The 17017-nt window shown below is 59.3% G+C and overlaps 5 protein-coding genes across 5 annotated transcripts; 1 reads left to right on the top strand and 4 right to left on the bottom strand.

The window, feature by feature from the left end:
- Nucleotides 1-120: 120 nt before the first annotated feature.
- Nucleotides 121-1249, bottom strand: PHYSODRAFT_325164 (hypothetical protein; the record flags this gene model as incomplete). Its single annotated transcript, XM_009521002.1, has 2 exons — nucleotides 121-368; nucleotides 397-1249. The coding sequence occupies 2 exons, from the start codon at nucleotides 1247-1249 to the stop codon at nucleotides 121-123; spliced, it is 1101 nt and encodes a 366-aa protein (XP_009519297.1).
- Nucleotides 1250-2067: 818 nt separating this feature from the next.
- On the bottom strand, nucleotides 2068-3207 carry PHYSODRAFT_325165 (hypothetical protein; the record flags this gene model as incomplete). Its single annotated transcript, XM_009521003.1, has 1 exon — nucleotides 2068-3207. One exon carries the CDS (start codon nucleotides 3205-3207, stop codon nucleotides 2068-2070), a length of 1140 nt encoding a protein of 379 aa, XP_009519298.1.
- Nucleotides 3208-4045: 838 nt separating this feature from the next.
- On the bottom strand, nucleotides 4046-4675 carry PHYSODRAFT_482952 (hypothetical protein; the record flags this gene model as incomplete). Its single annotated transcript, XM_009521004.1, has 1 exon — nucleotides 4046-4675. The coding sequence occupies one exon, from the start codon at nucleotides 4673-4675 to the stop codon at nucleotides 4046-4048; it is 630 nt and encodes a 209-aa protein (XP_009519299.1).
- A 1338-nt stretch (nucleotides 4676-6013) lies between these two features.
- Nucleotides 6014-7153, bottom strand: PHYSODRAFT_325167 (hypothetical protein; the record flags this gene model as incomplete). The annotated part of the gene is made up of 1 exon (XM_009521005.1): nucleotides 6014-7153. The coding sequence occupies one exon, from the start codon at nucleotides 7151-7153 to the stop codon at nucleotides 6014-6016; it is 1140 nt and encodes a 379-aa protein (XP_009519300.1).
- A 2512-nt stretch (nucleotides 7154-9665) lies between these two features.
- Nucleotides 9666-16284, top strand: PHYSODRAFT_485561 (hypothetical protein; the record flags this gene model as incomplete). The annotated part of the gene is made up of 5 exons (XM_009521006.1): nucleotides 9666-10028; nucleotides 10434-10515; nucleotides 11353-11597; nucleotides 13227-13478; nucleotides 15868-16284. The coding sequence occupies 5 exons, from the start codon at nucleotides 9666-9668 to the stop codon at nucleotides 16282-16284; spliced, it is 1359 nt and encodes a 452-aa protein (XP_009519301.1).
- Nucleotides 16285-17017: the final 733 nt, after the last annotated feature.

Consider the following 17017-nt stretch of genomic DNA (forward strand, 5'->3'; position numbering starts at 1 on the left):
ACTTTGAGGACGGATAAAATTTAGGTACACATTTGGGATATCATGGTGCGACCCGGTGTATATGTTGGGATGGATGGTGTTGTATTGAACTTAGCCTACGAGCTAGATCTGTTCGTGTCGCTACTCCTGCGTGGGTTCCGGTTCGAAGCGCAAGTAGTCGTCAGGCACTTCGACGCGTGCCAAGTTGGCATGGTCAGGTGGCTGCTGGCGCTGATGGCGAATGTCTTCGATGAGGTCGACATAGTTTTGAGACTTGGTCTTGATCACGTCAACAAATGTCAACAAGCTTGGGTAAGAAGTCGTAAACGACTCGTTCAACGTCCGGTTGAAACGCTCCAGAGCGTTATTGGTGCGGTTGACAATGTCCACTGGTATTGACGTTCCACGTTGAAGGACCATACGTCCGCATCCAGGTCTTGGCAAAGTAGCGCCAAAAGGTGGACCACTTGACTCGATGGCCAGACTCATCGATGCGACTGCGAACGTACGGGATGCCCTTCGAAATAATTTCGTCCACTGTGATGACGGTTAACACGTCGATCACGCCACTTGACATGACGTTAGCAACCGTGTCAACCGGGATGCGCAAGTCAAGCATCTTGCGACGCAAGGCTTGCTTCCAGTGGAATAGGCATCCCACAAGAGGCACCCCGGGGAACTGCTCACGCTCAGCGTTGATCAAGCCCAGTTCAAAGTCACAGGTGACGGTCCGAGGGTCCACTTGCATGTCACACTGCATGATCACCATGTCCAACATGTGCCAGTACGTCTGCTGCTCTTTGCCTTGGAGGAGGACGTAGAAAATCGGGAGGTACAAGTCGAACGCCGGATCGAATCCCATTATTATTGCAACTTGGGAAAAGGGCTTGGGGCACGCCTTGAAGGTGCAGTCGACAAAAAGTGGGTTCTTCGGGTACTTGAGCAGCCGTAGGAGGTCGGGATGGGCGAACCCCACCATGCGCTTGTGCTTCCCCGCTTGGGCGTAGAGATAGCTGAATTGCAGGAAGGGGCGGGCGTCATCAGCGCTGACGAGTGACGTGGGTTCCAATTCGATTGCACGGAACACGTCACCGCCTGTTAACTCCCGTCTAACGTTCTTGACAAACGAAACGGCTGACGGTTTCACCATCACACGAAGGGACGCCGACTTGCCGTACTTCCGGTGAAGAGTCGCCATCGCGGTGGACCAAACGCGCGTCGGAGCCATAGCCATGTCGCTTGCGGTCAGTGTCTCGATGATCTCCTTCATCTCGGCCGAAGCGTCGATAACGGTTTCACGTGGGGGGTCACAGGTGTGGCTGTTAACCTCCAGGACAACACCGGTTGACTTGGAAGCTGATAATGCATCCCGAAAGTGCACCGAAAAATGAACTTTTTTGGTGGATTTGGGCACATATTTCGGGCGGAATACACGGTGTTTGGGCAAAGCCCGAGATATTTTTGCCCAAAACATGCAACATACCAGCAACGTAAGTGCAACATTAAGGCAACATAAAAATATGTACTATCCAACTTAAACTTGTGCTGCTCTCCAACCATTTAGGATGCTGTTCGTTTAACCAGTCATTGCGAGCACGAGTTCCGTGCGACTCAGCGCAGTCTTGCGCTCAGTTGGGAAATTTCTGGATGGAACACAAGAACCACACCTACAGTATCAAGAGCGGCTACAACGGCACGGTCTACTACATCTGTAGCCGTGTCCGCTCGACCGGCTGTCCGGCTCGTCTGACTGTCAAGTCAACGGTATTGGATAATGCACCCCAAATATGTGCCCAAACCCAAAAAAAATCCCGAAGGGATGTAAGTTTTAGGCACAGATTACGGACACATTAACCGACGTTTTAGGTGTATATTCGGGACAGGTTGTATTTCGGTACATAGTTAGGATAACTATAATTTAGGTACACATTTGGGATTCGTCCTATCAACCCGGCGAATTTTTAGGACACTATGAGGACGGATAAAATTTAGGTACACATTTGGGATATCATGGTGCGACCCGGTGTATATGTTGGGATGGATGGTGTTGTATTGAACTTAGCCTACGAGCTAGATCTGTTCGTGTCGCTACTCCTGCGTGGGTTCCGGTTCGAAGCGCAAGTAGTCGTCAGGCACTTCGACGCGTGCCAAGTTGGCATGGTCAGGTGGCTGCTGGCGCTGATGGCGAATGTCTTCGATGAGGTCGACATAGTTTTGAGACTTGGTCTTGATCACGTCAACAAATGTCAACAAGCTTGGGTAAGAAGTCGTAAACGACTCGTTCAACGTCCGGTTGAAACGCTCCAGAGCGTTATTGGTGCGGTTGACAATGTCCACTGCCTCAGCAATAGTATTGACGTTCCACGTTGAAGGACCATACGTCCGCATCCAGGTCTTGGCAAAGTAGCGCCAAAAGGTGGACCACTTGACTCGATGGCCAGACTCATCGATGCGACTGCGAACGTACGGGATGCCCTTCGAAATAATTTCGTCCACTGTGATGATGGTTAACACGTCGATCACGCCACTTGACATGACGTTAGCAACCGTGTCAACCGGGATGCGCAAGTCAAGCATCTTGCGACGCAAGGCTTGCTTCCAGTGGAATAGGCATCCCACAAGAGGCACCCCGGGGAACTGCTCACGCTCAGCGTTGATCAAGCCCAGTTCAAAGTCACAGGTGACGGTCCGAGGGTCCACTTGCATGTCACACTGCATGATCACCATGTCCAACATGTGCCAGTACGTCTGCTGCTCTTTGCCTTGGAGGAGGACGTAGAAAATCGGGAGGTACAAGTCGAACGCCGGATCGAATCCCATTATTATTGCAACTTGGGAAAAGGGCTTGGGGCACGCCTTGAAGGTGCAGTCGACAAAAAGTGGGTTCTTCGGGTACTTGAGCAGCCGTAGGAGGTCGGGATGGGCGAACCCCACCATGCGCTTGTGCTTCCCCGCTTGGGCGTAGAGATAGCTGAATTGCAGGAAGGGGCGGGCGTCATCAGCGCTGACGAGTGACGTGGGTTCCAATTCGATTGCACGGAACACGTCACCGCCTGTTAACTCCCGTCTAACGTTCTTGACAAACGAAACGGCTGACGGTTTCGCCATCACACGAAGGGACGCCGACTTGCCGTACTTCCGGTGAAGAGTCGCCATCGCGGTGGACCAAACGCGCGTCGGAGCCATAGCCATGTCGCTTGCGGTCAGTGTCTCGATGATCTCCTTCATCTCGGCCGAAGCGTCGATAACGGTTTCACGTGGGGGGTCACAGGTGTGGCTGTTAACCTCCAGGACAACACCGGTTGACTTGGAAGCTGATAATGCATCCCGAAAGTGCACCCAAACCGCCCCAAACATCCCGAAAAATGAACTTTTTTGGTGGATTTGGGCACATATTTCGGGCGGAATACACGGTGTTTGGGCAAAGCCCGAGATATTTTTGCCCAAAACATGCAACATACCAGCAACGTAAGTGCAACATTAAGGCAACATAAAAATATGTACTATCCAACTTAAACTTGTGCTGCTCTCCAACCATTTAGGATGCTGTTCGTTTAACCAGTCATTGCGAGCACGAGTTCCGTGCGACTCAGCGCAGTCTTGCGCTCAGTTGGGAAATTTCTGGATGGAACACAAGAACCACACCTACAGTATCAAGAGCGGCTACAACGGCACGGTCTACTACATCTGTAGCCGTGTCCGCTCGACCGGCTGTCCGGCTCGTCTGACTGTCAAGTCAACGGTATTGGATAATGCACCCCAAATATGTGCCCAAACCCAAAAAAAATCCCGAAGGGATGTAAGTTTTAGGCACAGATTACGGACACATTAACCGACGTTTTAGGTGTATATTCGGGACAGGTTGTATTTCGGTACATAGTTAGGATAACTATAATTTAGGTACACATTTGGGATTCGTCCTATCAACCCGGCGAATTTTTAGGACACTTTGAGGACGGATAAAATTTAGGTACACATTTGGGATATCATGGTGCGACCCGGTGTATATGTTGGGATGGATGGTGTTGTATTGAACTTAGCCTACGAGCTAGATCTGTTCGTGTCGCTACTCCTGCGTGGGTTCCGGTTCGAAGCGCAAGTAGTCGTCAGGCACTTCGACGCGTGCCAAGTTGGCATGGTCAGGTGGCTGCTGGCGCTGATGGCGAATGTCTTCGATGAGGTCGACATAGTTTTGAGACTTGGTCTTGATCACGTCAACAAATGTCAACAAGCTTGGGTGAGAAGTCGTAAACGACTCGTTCAACGTCCGGTTGAAACGCTCCAGAGCGTTATTGGTGCGGTTGACAATGTCCACTGCCTCAGCAATAGTATTGACGTTCCACGTTGAAGGACCATACGTCCGCATCCAGGTCTTGGCAAAGTAGCGCCAAAAGGTGGACCACTTGACTCGATGGCCAGACTCATCGATGCGACTGCGAACGTACGGGATGCCCTTCGAAATAATTTCGTCCACTGTGATGACGGTTAACACGTCGATCACGCCACTTGACATGACGTTAGCAACCGTGTCAACCGGGATGCGCAAGTCAAGCATCTTGCGACGCAAGGCTTGCTTCCAGTGGAATAGGCATCCCACAAGAGGCACCCCGGGGAACTGCTCACGCTCAGCGTTGATCAAGCCCAGTTCAAAGTCACAGGTGACGGTCCGAGGGTCCACTTGCATGTCACACTGCATGATCACCATGTCCAACATGTGCCAGTACGTCTGCTGCTCTTTGCCTTGGAGGAGGACGTAGAAAATCGGGAGGTACAAGTCGAACGCCGGATCGAATCCCATTATTATTGCAACTTGGGAAAAGGGCTTGGGGCACGCCTTGAAGGTGCAGTCGACAAAAAGTGGGTTCTTCGGGTACTTGAGCAGCCGTAGGAGGTCGGGATGGGCGAACCCCACCATGCGCTTGTGCTTCCCCGCTTGGGCGTAGAGATAGCTGAATTGCAGGAAGGGGCGGGCGTCATCAGCGCTGACGAGTGACGTGGGTTCCAATTCGATTGCACGGAACACGTCACCGCCTGTTAACTCCCGTCTAACGTTCTTGACAAACGAAACGGCTGACGGTTTCACCATCACACGAAGGGACGCCGACTTGCCGTACTTCCGGTGAAGAGTCGCCATCGCGGTGGACCAAACGCGCGTCGGAGCCATAGCCATGTCGCTTGCGGTCAGTGTCTCGATGATCTCCTTCATCTCGGCCGAAGCGTCGATAACGGTTTCACGTGGGGGGTGCTGTTAACCTCCAGGACAACACCGGTTGACTTGGAAGCTGATAATGCATCCCGAAAGTGCACCCAAACCGCCCCAAACATCCCGAAAAATGAACTTTTTTGGTGGATTTGGGCACATATTTCGGGCGGAATACACGGTGTTTGGGCAAAGCCCGAGATATTTTTGCCCAAAACATGCAACATACCAGCAACGTAAGTGCAACATTAAGGCAACATAAAAATATGTACTATCCAACTTAAACTTGTGCTGCTCTCCAACCATTTAGGATGCTGTTCGTTTAACCAGTCATTGCGAGCACGAGTTCCGTGCGACTCAGCGCAGTCTTGCGCTCAGTTGGGAAATTTCTGGATGGAACACAAGAACCACACCTACAGTATCAAGAGCGGCTACAACGGCACGGTCTACTACATCTGTAGCCGTGTCCGCTCGACCGGCTGTCCGGCTCGTCTGACTGTCAAGTCAACGGTATTGGATAATGCACCCCAAATATGTGCCCAAACTCAAAAAAAATCCCGAAGGGATGTAAGTTTTAGGCACAGATTACGGACACATTAACCGACGTTTTAGGTGTATATTCGGGACAGGTTGTATTTCGGTACATAGTTAGGATAACTATAATTTAGGTACACATTTGGGATTCGTCCTATCAACCCGGCGAATTTTTAGGACACTTTGAGGACGGATAAAATTTAGGTACACATTTGGGATATCATGGTGCGACCCGGTGTATATGTTGGGATGGATGGTGTTGTATTGAACTTAGCCTACGAGCTAGATCTGTTCGTGTCGCTACTCCTGCGTGGGTTCCGGTTCGAAGCGCAAGTAGTCGTCAGGCACTTCGACGCGTGCCAAGTTGGCATGGTCAGGTGGCTGCTGGCGCTGATGGCGAATGTCTTCGATGAGGTCGACATAGTTTTGAGACTTGGTCTTGATCACGTCAACAAATGTCAACAAGCGTGGGTAAGAAGTCGTAAACGACTCGTTCAACGTCCGGTTGAAACGCTCCAGAGCGTTATTGGTGCGGTTGACAATGTCCACTGCCTCAGCAATAGTATTGACGTTCCACGTTGAAGGACCATACGTCCGCATCCAGGTCTTGGCAAAGTAGCGCCAAAAGGTGGACCACTTGACTCGATGGCCAGACTCATCGATGCGACTGCGAACGTACGGGATGCCCTTCGAAATAATTTCGTCCACTGTGATGACGGTTAACACGTCGATCACGCCACTTGACATGACGTTAGCAACCGTGTCAACCGGGATGCGCAAGTCAAGCATCTTGCGACGCAAGGCTTGCTTCCAGTGGAATAGGCATCCCACAAGAGGCACCCCGGGGAACTGCTCACGCTCAGCGTTGATCAAGCCCAGTTCAAAGTCACAGGTGACGGTCCGAGGGTCCACTTGCATGTCACACTGCATGATCACCATGTCCAACATGTGCCAGTACGTCTGCTGCTCTTTGCCTTGGAGGAGGACGTAGAAAATCGGGAGGTACAAGTCGAACGCCGGATCGAATCCCATTATTATTGCAACTTGGGAAAAGGGCTTGGGGCACGCCTTGAAGGTGCAGTCGACAAAAAGTGGGTTCTTCGGGTACTTGAGCAGCCGTAGGAGGTCGGGATGGGCGAACCCCACCATGCGCTTGTGCTTCCCCGCTTGGGCGTAGAGATAGCTGAATTGCAGGAAGGGGCGGGCGTCATCAGCGCTGACGAGTGACGTGGGTTCCAATTCGATTGCACGGAACACGTCACCGCCTGTTAACTCCCGTCTAACGTTCTTGACAAACGAAACGGCTGACGGTTTCGCCATCACACGAAGGGACGCCGACTTGCCGTACTTCCGGTGAAGAGTCGCCATCGCGGTGGACCAAACGCGCGTCGGAGCCATAGCCATGTCGCTTGCGGTCAGTGTCTCGATGATCTCCTTCATCTCGGCCGAAGCGTCGATAACGGTTTCACGTGGGGGGTCACAGGTGTGGCTGTTAACCTCCAGGACAACACCGGTTGACTTGGAAGCTGATAATGCATCCCGAAAGTGCACCCAAACCGCCCCAAACATCCCGAAAAATGAACTTTTTTGGTGGATTTGGGCACATATTTCGGGCGGAATACACGGTGTTTGGGCAGAGCCCGAGATATTTTTGCCCAAAACATGCAACATACCAGCAACGTAAGTGCAACATTAAGGCAACATAAAAATATGTACTATCCAACTTAAACTTGTGCTGCTCTCCAACCATTTAGGATGCTGTTCGTTTAACCAGTCATTGCGAGCACGAGTTCCGTGCGACTCAGCGCAGTCTTGCGCTCAGTTGGGAAATTTCTGGATGGAACACAAGAACCACACCTACAGTATCAAGAGCGGCTACAACGGCACGGTCTACTACATCTGTAGCCGTGTCCGCTCGACCGGCTGTCCGGCTCGTCTGACTGTCAAGTCAACGGTATTGGATAATGCACCCCAAATATGTGCCCAAACCCAAAAAAAATCCCGAAGGGATGTAAGTTTTAGGCACAGATTACGGACACATTAACCGACGTTTTAGGTGTATATTCGGGACAGGTTGTATTTCGGTACATAGTTAGGATAACTATAATTTAGGTACACATTTGGGATTCGTCCTATCAACCCGGCGAATTTTTAGGACACTTTGAGGACGGATAAAATTTAGGTACACATTTGGGATATCATGGTGCGACCCGGTGTATATGTTGGGATGGATGGTGTTGTATTGAACTTAGCCTACGAGCTAGATCTGTTCGTGTCGCTACTCCTGCGTGGGTTCCGGTTCGAAGCGCAAGTAGTCGTCAGGCACTTCGACGCGTGCCAAGTTGGCATGGTCAGGTGGCTGCTGGCGCTGATGGCGAATGTCTTCGATGAGGTCGACATAGTTTTGAGACTTGGTCTTGATCACGTCAACAAATGTCAACAAGCTTGGGTAAGAAGTCGTAAACGACTCGTTCAACGTCCGGTTGAAACGCTCCAGAGCGTTATTGGTGCGGTTGACAATGTCCACTGCCTCAGCAATAGTATTGACGTTCCACGTTGAAGGACCATACGTCCGCATCCAGGTCTTGGCAAAGTAGCGCCAAAAGGTGGACCACTTGACTCGATGGCCAGACTCATCGATGCGACTGCGAACGTACGGGATGCCCTTCGAAATAATTTCGTCCACTGTGATGACGGTTAACACGTCGATCACGCCACTTGACATGACGTTAGCAACCGTGTCAACCGGGATGCGCAAGTCAAGCATCTTGCTGCTTTCGACACGCCCGACGAGAGCACCACATTGCCGCTAGCATGAGTCGCACCCGAGGCAGCGCTAGAGATGCTTACATCGCCGCTTGAAGCGTCGGTGCCGCTGCCACTAGCAATAAGCACGCTTCCGCCGATACTAGTCGATCCGGACCCGCCATTCAGCGCCACATTGCCTCCCCTTGTAGTACCCGTTCCGCCTGTCAAACTGACCAGGCCTCCCGCGCCGGCACTGCTATCTCCGCCGCGCACACCGACCGACCCACTATCAATGGCATCGCCACTGCCAACGGACACGAGGATCGAGCCGCCCTTACCGCTCCTAGCACCCGAAGTCAAGATGGAGATTCCGCCCGATGAACCGCTCTTCGAAATGCCACTTGACATCGTCACGCTGCCGCTCGTCTGAGCAGAGCCCGAACCCGCCGTGGACACCACCACATCGCCGCTCGTCGCCGTGGTCCCATTGCCGCTGGTAATGCGCACGCTGCCACCAAGTGACGAATCGCCCACACCGCCTGTCAACGTCAAGTCGCCACCTGTCGCGGTACCAGCTCCGCCGCGAACTGCCACCACGCCTCCCTTGCCGCTCACAGCCCTGCTTTGACCGCCGTCCACGCTCACGGAGCCTCCTGTAGCCGCGTCGCCCGAGCCCACGCTCAGAGAGATCGACCCGCTTGCGCCGCCCGTCGAAGCACCCGTCGAGACCGACACCGATCCGGAGCTACCACCGCTCGACGCGCCCGACGACAGCCGCACCGCACCGCTCGTGCTCGTCAGCGCCGTTCCCGATGCCGCGCTCGACACGGCCACATCACCGCTCGTCGCACTGTCCCCGCTGCCGCTAGAGATCAGGACGCTGCCGCCAAGGACCGACGTACCAGATCCCGCGGACAGCTGCACGTTGCCGCCCGTAGCGGTGCCGTTGCCACCCTGCACCGACACTCGCCCGCCGACGCCCTGCTGGTTCACGCTCGTGCCGCCACCGATCTGCACGTCGCCTCCGACGGCAGCGTCTCCCGAGCCCACACGCACGATGATCGACCCGCTGGCACCGCCGTTCGTGCCGCCACTCGCCTTCGACGTCAAAAGCGACACGCTGCCGGAGTTACCGCCCAGCGACTCGCCGCTCGAGACCGTCACGGACCCGCTCACCTTGCCCGTGCCGGACTTGGCGCTAGCCATGGACACAGACCCACTGTTCGCACTCGCTCCGGAACCGCTCGAGATCACCACGCTGCCGCCCACGTCCGCTGAACCGACACCGCCGTTGATGTCCACCTCGCCGCCGGTCTTCACACCCGTTCCACCTAGCAGCACCACACGTCCGCCAGCGCTCACGCCGTTGCTGTCCGCCACGTTGCTGTCGCCGCTGCGCACAAGCACGTTGCCGCCCGCGTTTGAGTCGCCCGACCCCACCAGCAAGTCGATGTCCCCGGACGCACCCTTCGTCGCGCCCGACGTCACGATGTTGACCGCCCCGGAGTTGCCGCCCAGAGACACACCGGTCGACAACGAGATGGACCCACTGGCCTGGGCGCCGCCCGTAGACAACGAAATCCGGCCGCTCGTCAGAGCCGTGCCGGACTCCAAGCTCGAGATCAGCACGTCTCCGCTCGCCACGTTCGTGCCGCCGCCACTTTGAACCGCTACATCACCACCTGCAGTCGAGGTTCCTGCGCCTCCGCTTACTTTGACAACGCCGCCCGTTTGGCCCTTTCCGCCGGAGACCTCCACCTTTCCGCCCACACCCGACGACGTGCTTGACGACGTGCCAGCAGACAGCGTGATCGCGCCGCTGGCTGCCTTGCCTCCGGCTCCCACGCGCATCGTGATATCACCGCCCTTGCCACTCGCAGAGCCATCCGACGTCGCCACCAACACAGAGCCAGAGTCTCCACTGCTTGCGATGCCGCTCGAGACCGTCACGCTGCCGCTCGTCTGAGCAGAGCCCGAACCCGCCGTGGACACCACCACATCGCCACTCGTCGCCGTGGTCCCATTGCCGCTGGTAATGCGCACGCTGCCACCAAGTGACGAATCGCCCACACCGCCTGTCAACGTCAAGTCGCCACCTGTCGCGGTACCAGCTCCGCCGCGAACTGCCACCACGCCTCCCTTGCCGCTCACAGCCCTGCTTTGACCGCCGTCCACGCTCACGGAGCCTCCTGTAGCCGCGTCGCCCGAGCCCACGCTCAGAGAGATCGACCCGCTTGCGCCGCCCGTCGAAGCACCCGTCGAGACCGACACCGATCCGGAGCTACCACCGCTCGACGCGCCCGACGACAGCCGCACCGACCCGCTCGTGCTCGTCAGCGCCGTTCCCGATGCCGCGCTCGACACGGCCACATCACCGCTCGTCGCACTGTCCCCGCTGCCGCTAGAGATCAGGACGCTGCCGCCAAGGACCGACGTACCAGATCCCGCGGACAGCTGCACGTTGCCGCCCGTAGCGGTGCCGTTGCCACCCTGCACCGACACTCGCCCACCAACACCCTGCTGGTTCACGCTCGTGCCGCCACCGATCTGCACGTCGCCTCCGACGGCAGCGTCTCCCGAGCCCACACGCACGATGATCGACCCGCTGGCACCGCCGTTCGTGCCGCCACTCGCCTTCGACGTCAAAAGCGACACGCTGCCGGAGTTACCGCCCAGCGACTCGCCGCTCGAGACCGTCACGGACCCGCTCACTTTGCCCGTGCCGGACTTGGCGCTAGCCATGGACACAGACCCACTGTTCGCACTCGCTCCGGAACCGCTCGAGATCACCACGCTGCCGCCCACGTCCGCTGAACCGACACCGCCGTTGATGTCCACCTCGCCGCCGGTCTTCACACCCGTTCCACCTAGCAGCACCACACGTCCGCCAGCGCTCACGCCGTTGCTGTCCGCCACGTTGCTGTCGCCGCTGCGCACAAGCACGTTGCCGCCCGCGTTTGAGTCGCCCGACCCCACCAGCAAGTCGATGTCCCCGGACGCACCCTTCGTCGCGCCCGACGTCACGATGTTGACCGCCCCGGAGTTGCCGCCCAGAGACACACCGGTCGACAACGAGATGGACCCACTGGCCTGGGCGCCGCCCGTAGACAACGAAATCCGGCCGCTCGTCAGAGCCGTGCCGGACTCCAAGCTCGAGATCAGCACGTCTCCGCTCGCCACGTTCGTGCCGCCGCCACTTTGAACCGCTACATCACCACCTGCAGTCGAGGTTCCTGCGCCTCCGCTTACTTTGACAACGCCGCCCGTTTGACCCTTTCCGCCGGAGACCTCCACCTTTCCGCCCACACCCGACGACGTGCTTGACGACGTGCCAGCAGACAGCGTGATCGCGCCGCTGGCTGCCTTGCCTCCGGCTCCCACGCGCATCGTGATATCACCGCCCTTGCCACTCGCAGAGCCATCCGACGTCGCCACCAACACAGAGCCAGAGTCTCCACCGCTTGCGATGCCGCTCGAGACCGTCACGCTGCCGCTCGTCTGAGCAGAGCCCGAACCCGCCGTGGACACCACCACATCGCCGCTCGTCGCCGTGGTCCCATTGCCGCTGGTAATGCGCACGCTGCCACCAAGTGACGAATCGCCCACACCGCCTGTCAACGTCAAGTCGCCACCTGTCGCGGTACCAGCTCCGCCGCGAACTGCCACCACGCCTCCCTTGCCGCTCACAGCCCTGCTTTGACCGCCGTCCACGCTCACGGAGCCTCCTGTAGCCGCGTCGCCCGAGCCCACGCTCAGAGAGATCGACCCGCTTGCGCCGCCCGTCGAAGCACCCGTCGAGACCGACACCGATCCGGAGCTACCACCGCTCGACGCGCCCGACGACAGCCGCACCGCACCGCTCGTGCTCGTCAGCGCCGTTCCCGATGCCGCGCTCGACACGGCCACATCACCGCTCGTCGCACTGTCCCCGCTGCCGCTAGAGATCAGGACGCTGCCGCCAAGGACCGACGTACCAGATCCCGCGGACAGCTGCACGTTGCCGCCCGTAGCGGTGCCGTTGCCACCCTGCACCGACACTCGCCCGCCGACGCCCTGCTGGTTCACGCTCGTGCCGCCACCGATCTGCACGTCGCCTCCGACGGCAGCGTCTCCCGAGCCCACACGCACGATGATCGACCCGCTGGCACCGCCGTTCGTGCCGCCACTCGCCTTCGACGTCAAAAGCGACACGCTGCCGGAGTTACCGCCCAGCGACTCGCCGCTCGAGACCGTCACGGACCCGCTCACTTTGCCCGTGCCGGACTTGGCGCTAGCCATGGACACAGACCCACTGTTCGCACTCGCTCCGGAACCGCTCGAGATCACCACGCTGCCGCCCACGTCCGCTGAACCGACACCGCCGTTGATGTCCACCTCGCCGCCGGTCTTCACACCCGTTCCACCTAGCAGCACCACACGTCCGCCAGCGCTCACGCCGTTGCTGTCCGCCACGTTGCTGTCGCCGCTGCGCACAAGCACGTTGCCGCCCGCGTTCGAGTCGCCCGACCCCACCAGCAAGTCGATGTCGCCCGCTGCGCCCTTCGTCGCGCCCGACGTCACGATGTTGACCGCCCCGGAGTTGCCGCCCAGAGACACACCGGTCGACAACGAGATGGACCCACTGGCCTGGGCGCCGCCCGTAGACAGCGAAATCCGGCCGCTCGTCAGAGCCGTGCCGGACTCCAAGCTCGAGATCAGCACGTCTCCGCTCGCCACGTTCGTGCCGCCGCCACTTTGAACCGCTACGTCACCACCTGCAGTCGAGGTTCCTGCGCCTCCGCTTACTTTGACAACGCCGCCCGTTTGGCCCTTTCCGCCGGAGACCTCCACCTTTCCGCCCACACCCGACGACGTGCTTGACGACGTGCCAGCAGACAGCGTGATCGCGCCGCTGGCTGCCTTGCCTCCGGCTCCCACGCGCATCGTGATATCACCGCCCTTGCCACTCGCAGAGCCATCCGACGTCGCCACCAACACAGAGCCAGAGTCTCCACCGCTTGCGATGCCGCTCGAGACCGTCACGCTGCCGCTCGTCTGAGCAGAGCCCGAACCCGCCGTGGACACCACCACATCGCCGCTCGTCGCCGTGGTCCCATTGCCGCTGGTAATGCGCACGCTGCCACCAAGTGACGAATCGCCCACACCGCCTGTCAACGTCAAGTCGCCACCTGTCGCGGTACCAGCTCCGCCGCGAACTGCCACCACGCCTCCCTTGCCGCTCACAGCCCTGCTTTGACCGCCGTCCACGCTCACGGAGCCTCCTGTAGCCGCGTCGCCCGAGCCCACGCTCAGAGAGATCGACCCGCTTGCGCCGCCCGTCGAAGCACCCGTCGAGACCGACACCGATCCGGAGCTACCACCGCTCGACGCGCCCGACGACAGCCGCACCGCACCGCTCGTGCTCGTCAGCGCCGTTCCCGATGCCGCGCTCGACACGGCCACATCACCGCTCGTCGCACTGTCCCCGCTGCCGCTAGAGATCAGGACGCTGCCGCCAAGGACCGACGTACCAGATCCCGCGGACAGCTGCACGTTGCCGCCCGTAGCGGTGCCGTTGCCACCCTGCACCGACACTGCCGGTCTTCACACCCGTTCCACCTAGCAGCACCACACGTCCGCCAGCGCTCACGCCGTTGCTGTCCGCCACGTTGCTGTCGCCGCTGCGCACAAGCACGTTGCCGCCCGCGTTTGAGTCGCCCGACCCCACCAGCAAGTCGATGTCGCCCGCTGCGCCCTTCGTCGCGCCCGACGTCACGATGTTGACCGCCCCGGAGTTGCCGCCCAGAGACACACCGGTCGACAACGAGATGGACCCACTGGCCTGGGCGCCGCCCGTAGACAGCGAAATCCGGCCGCTCGTCAGAGCCGTGCCGGACTCCAAGCTCGAGATCAGCACGTCTCCGCTCGCCACGTTCGTGCCGCCGCCACTTTGAACGGCCACACCACCGCCAATTGTAGAGCTGCCACTACCGCCTGCAACCGAAATGGCCCCGCCTTGTTTGCTTGACCCAGCTTTCAGACTAATGGCTCCTCCTGTCCCGGTAGTATTGGTAGAAGTACCTGCCACAACGTTGATACCTCCGCCCGTTTCAGCGTCGCCACTCCCAATGCGGATCTCGACGGAGCCGCCTTTTCCGCCCGTTGCATCCGATGTCGAAATCGATACCGCTCCCGAGTTACCTGCTTTCGACACGCCCGACGAGAGCACCACATTGCCGCTAGCATGAGTCGCACCCGAGGCAGCGCTAGAGATGCTTACATCGCCGCTTGAAGCGTCGGTGCCGCTGCCACTAGCGATAAGCACGCTTCCGCCGATACTGGTCGATCCGGACCCGCCATTCAGCGCCACATTGCCTCCCCTTGTAGTACCCGTTCCGCCTGCCAAACTGACCAGGCCTCCCGCGCCGGCACTGCTATCTCCGCCGCGCACACCGACCGACCCACTATCAATGGCATCGCCACTGCCAACGGACACGAGGATCGAGCCGCCCTTACCGCTCCTAGCACCCGAAGTCAAGATGGAGATTCCGCCCGATGAACCGCTCTTCGAAATGCCACTTGACATCGTCACGCTGCCGCTCGTCTGAGCAGAGCCCGAACCCGCCGTGGACACCACCACATCGCCGCTCGTCGCCGTGGTCCCATTGCCGCTGGTAATGCGCACGCTGCCACCAAGTGACGAATCGCCCACACCGCCTGTCAACGTCAAGTCGCCACCTGTCGCGGTACCAGCTCCGCCGCGAACTGCCACCACGCCTCCCTTGCCGCTCACAGCCCTGCTTTGACCGCCGTCCACGCTCACGGAGCCTCCTGTAGCCGCGTCGCCCGAGCCCACGCTCAGAGAGATCGACCCGCTTGCGCCGCCCGTCGAAGCACCCGTCGAGACCGACACCGATCCGGAGCTACCACCGCTCGACGCGCCCGACGACAGCCGCACCGCACCGCTCGTGCTCGTCAGCGCCGTTCCCGATGCCGCGCTCGACACGGCCACATCACCGCTCGTCGCACTGTCCCCGCTGCCGCTAGAGATCAGGACGCTGCCGCCAAGGGCCGACGTACCAGATCCCGCGGACAGCTGCACGTTGCCGCCCGTAGCGGTGCCGTTGCCACCCTGCACCGACACTCGCCCGCCGACGCCCTGCTGGTTCACGCTCGTGCCGCCACCGATCTGCACGTCGCCTCCGACGGCAGCGTCTCCCGAGCCCACACGCACGATGATCGACCCGCTGGCACCGCCGTTCGTGCCGCCACTCGCCTTCGACGTCAAAAGCGACACGCTGCCGGAGTTACCGCCCAGCGACTCGCCGCTCGAGACCGTCACGGACCCGCTCACCTTGCCCGTGCCGGACTTGGCGCTAGCCATGGACACAGACCCACTGTTCGCACTCGCTCCGGAACCGCTCGAGATCACCACGCTGCCGCCCACGTCCGCTGAACCGACACCGCCGTTGATGTCCACCTCGCCGCCGGTCTTCACACCCGTTCCACCTAGCAGCACCACACGTCCGCCAGCGCTCACGCCGTTGCTGTCCGCCACGTTGCTGTCGCCGCTGCGCACAAGCACGTTGCCGCCCGCGTTAGAGTCGCCCGACCCCACCAGCAAGTCGATGTCCCCGGACGCACCCTTCGTCGCGCCCGACGTCACGATGTTGACCGCCCCGGAGTTGCCGCCCAGAGACACACCGGTCGACAACGAGATGGACCCACTGGCCTGGGCACCGCCCGTAGACAGCGAAATCCGGCCGCTCGTCAGAGCCGTGCCGGACTCCAAGCTCGAGATCAGCACGTCTCCGCTCGCCACATTCGTGCCGCCGCCACTTTGAACCGCTACATCACCACCTGCAGTCGAGGTTCCTGCGCCTCCGCTTACTTTGACAACGCCGCCCGTTTGGCCCTTTCCGCCGGAGACCTCCACCTTTCCGCCCACACCCGACGACGTGCTTGACGACGTGCCAGCAGACAGCGTGATCGCGCCGCTGGCTGCCTTGCCTCCGGCTCCCACGCGCATCGTGATATCACCGCCCTTGCCACTCGCGGAGCCATCCGACGTCGCCACCAACACAGAGCCAGAGTCTCCACTGCTTGCGATGCCGCTCGAGACCGTCACGCTGCCGCTCGTCTGAGCAGAGCCCGAACCCGCCGTGGACACCACCACATCGCCGCTCGTCGCCGTGGTCCCATTGCCGCTGGTAATGCGCACGCTGCCACCAAGTGACGAATCGCCCACACCGCCTGTCAACGTCAAGTCGCCACCTGTCGCGGTACCAGCTCCGCCGCGAACTGCCACCACGCCTCCCTTGCCGCTCACAGCCCTGCTTTGACCGCCGTCCACGCTCACGGAGCCTCCTGTAGCCGCGTCGCCCGAGCCCACGCTCAGAGAGATCGACCCGCTTGCGCCGCCCGTCGAAGCACCCGTCGAGACCGACACCGATCCGGAGCTACCACCGCTCGACGCGCCCGACGACAGCCGCACCGCACCGCTCGTGCTCGTCAGCGCCGTTCCCGATGCCGCGCTCGACACGGCCACATCACCGCTCGTCGCACTGTCCCCGCTGC

This window comes from Phytophthora sojae (genome assembly GCF_000149755.1).
Source record: "Phytophthora sojae unplaced genomic scaffold PHYSOscaffold_2, whole genome shotgun sequence".
NCBI lineage: Eukaryota > Oomycota > Peronosporomycetes > Peronosporales > Peronosporaceae > Phytophthora > Phytophthora sojae.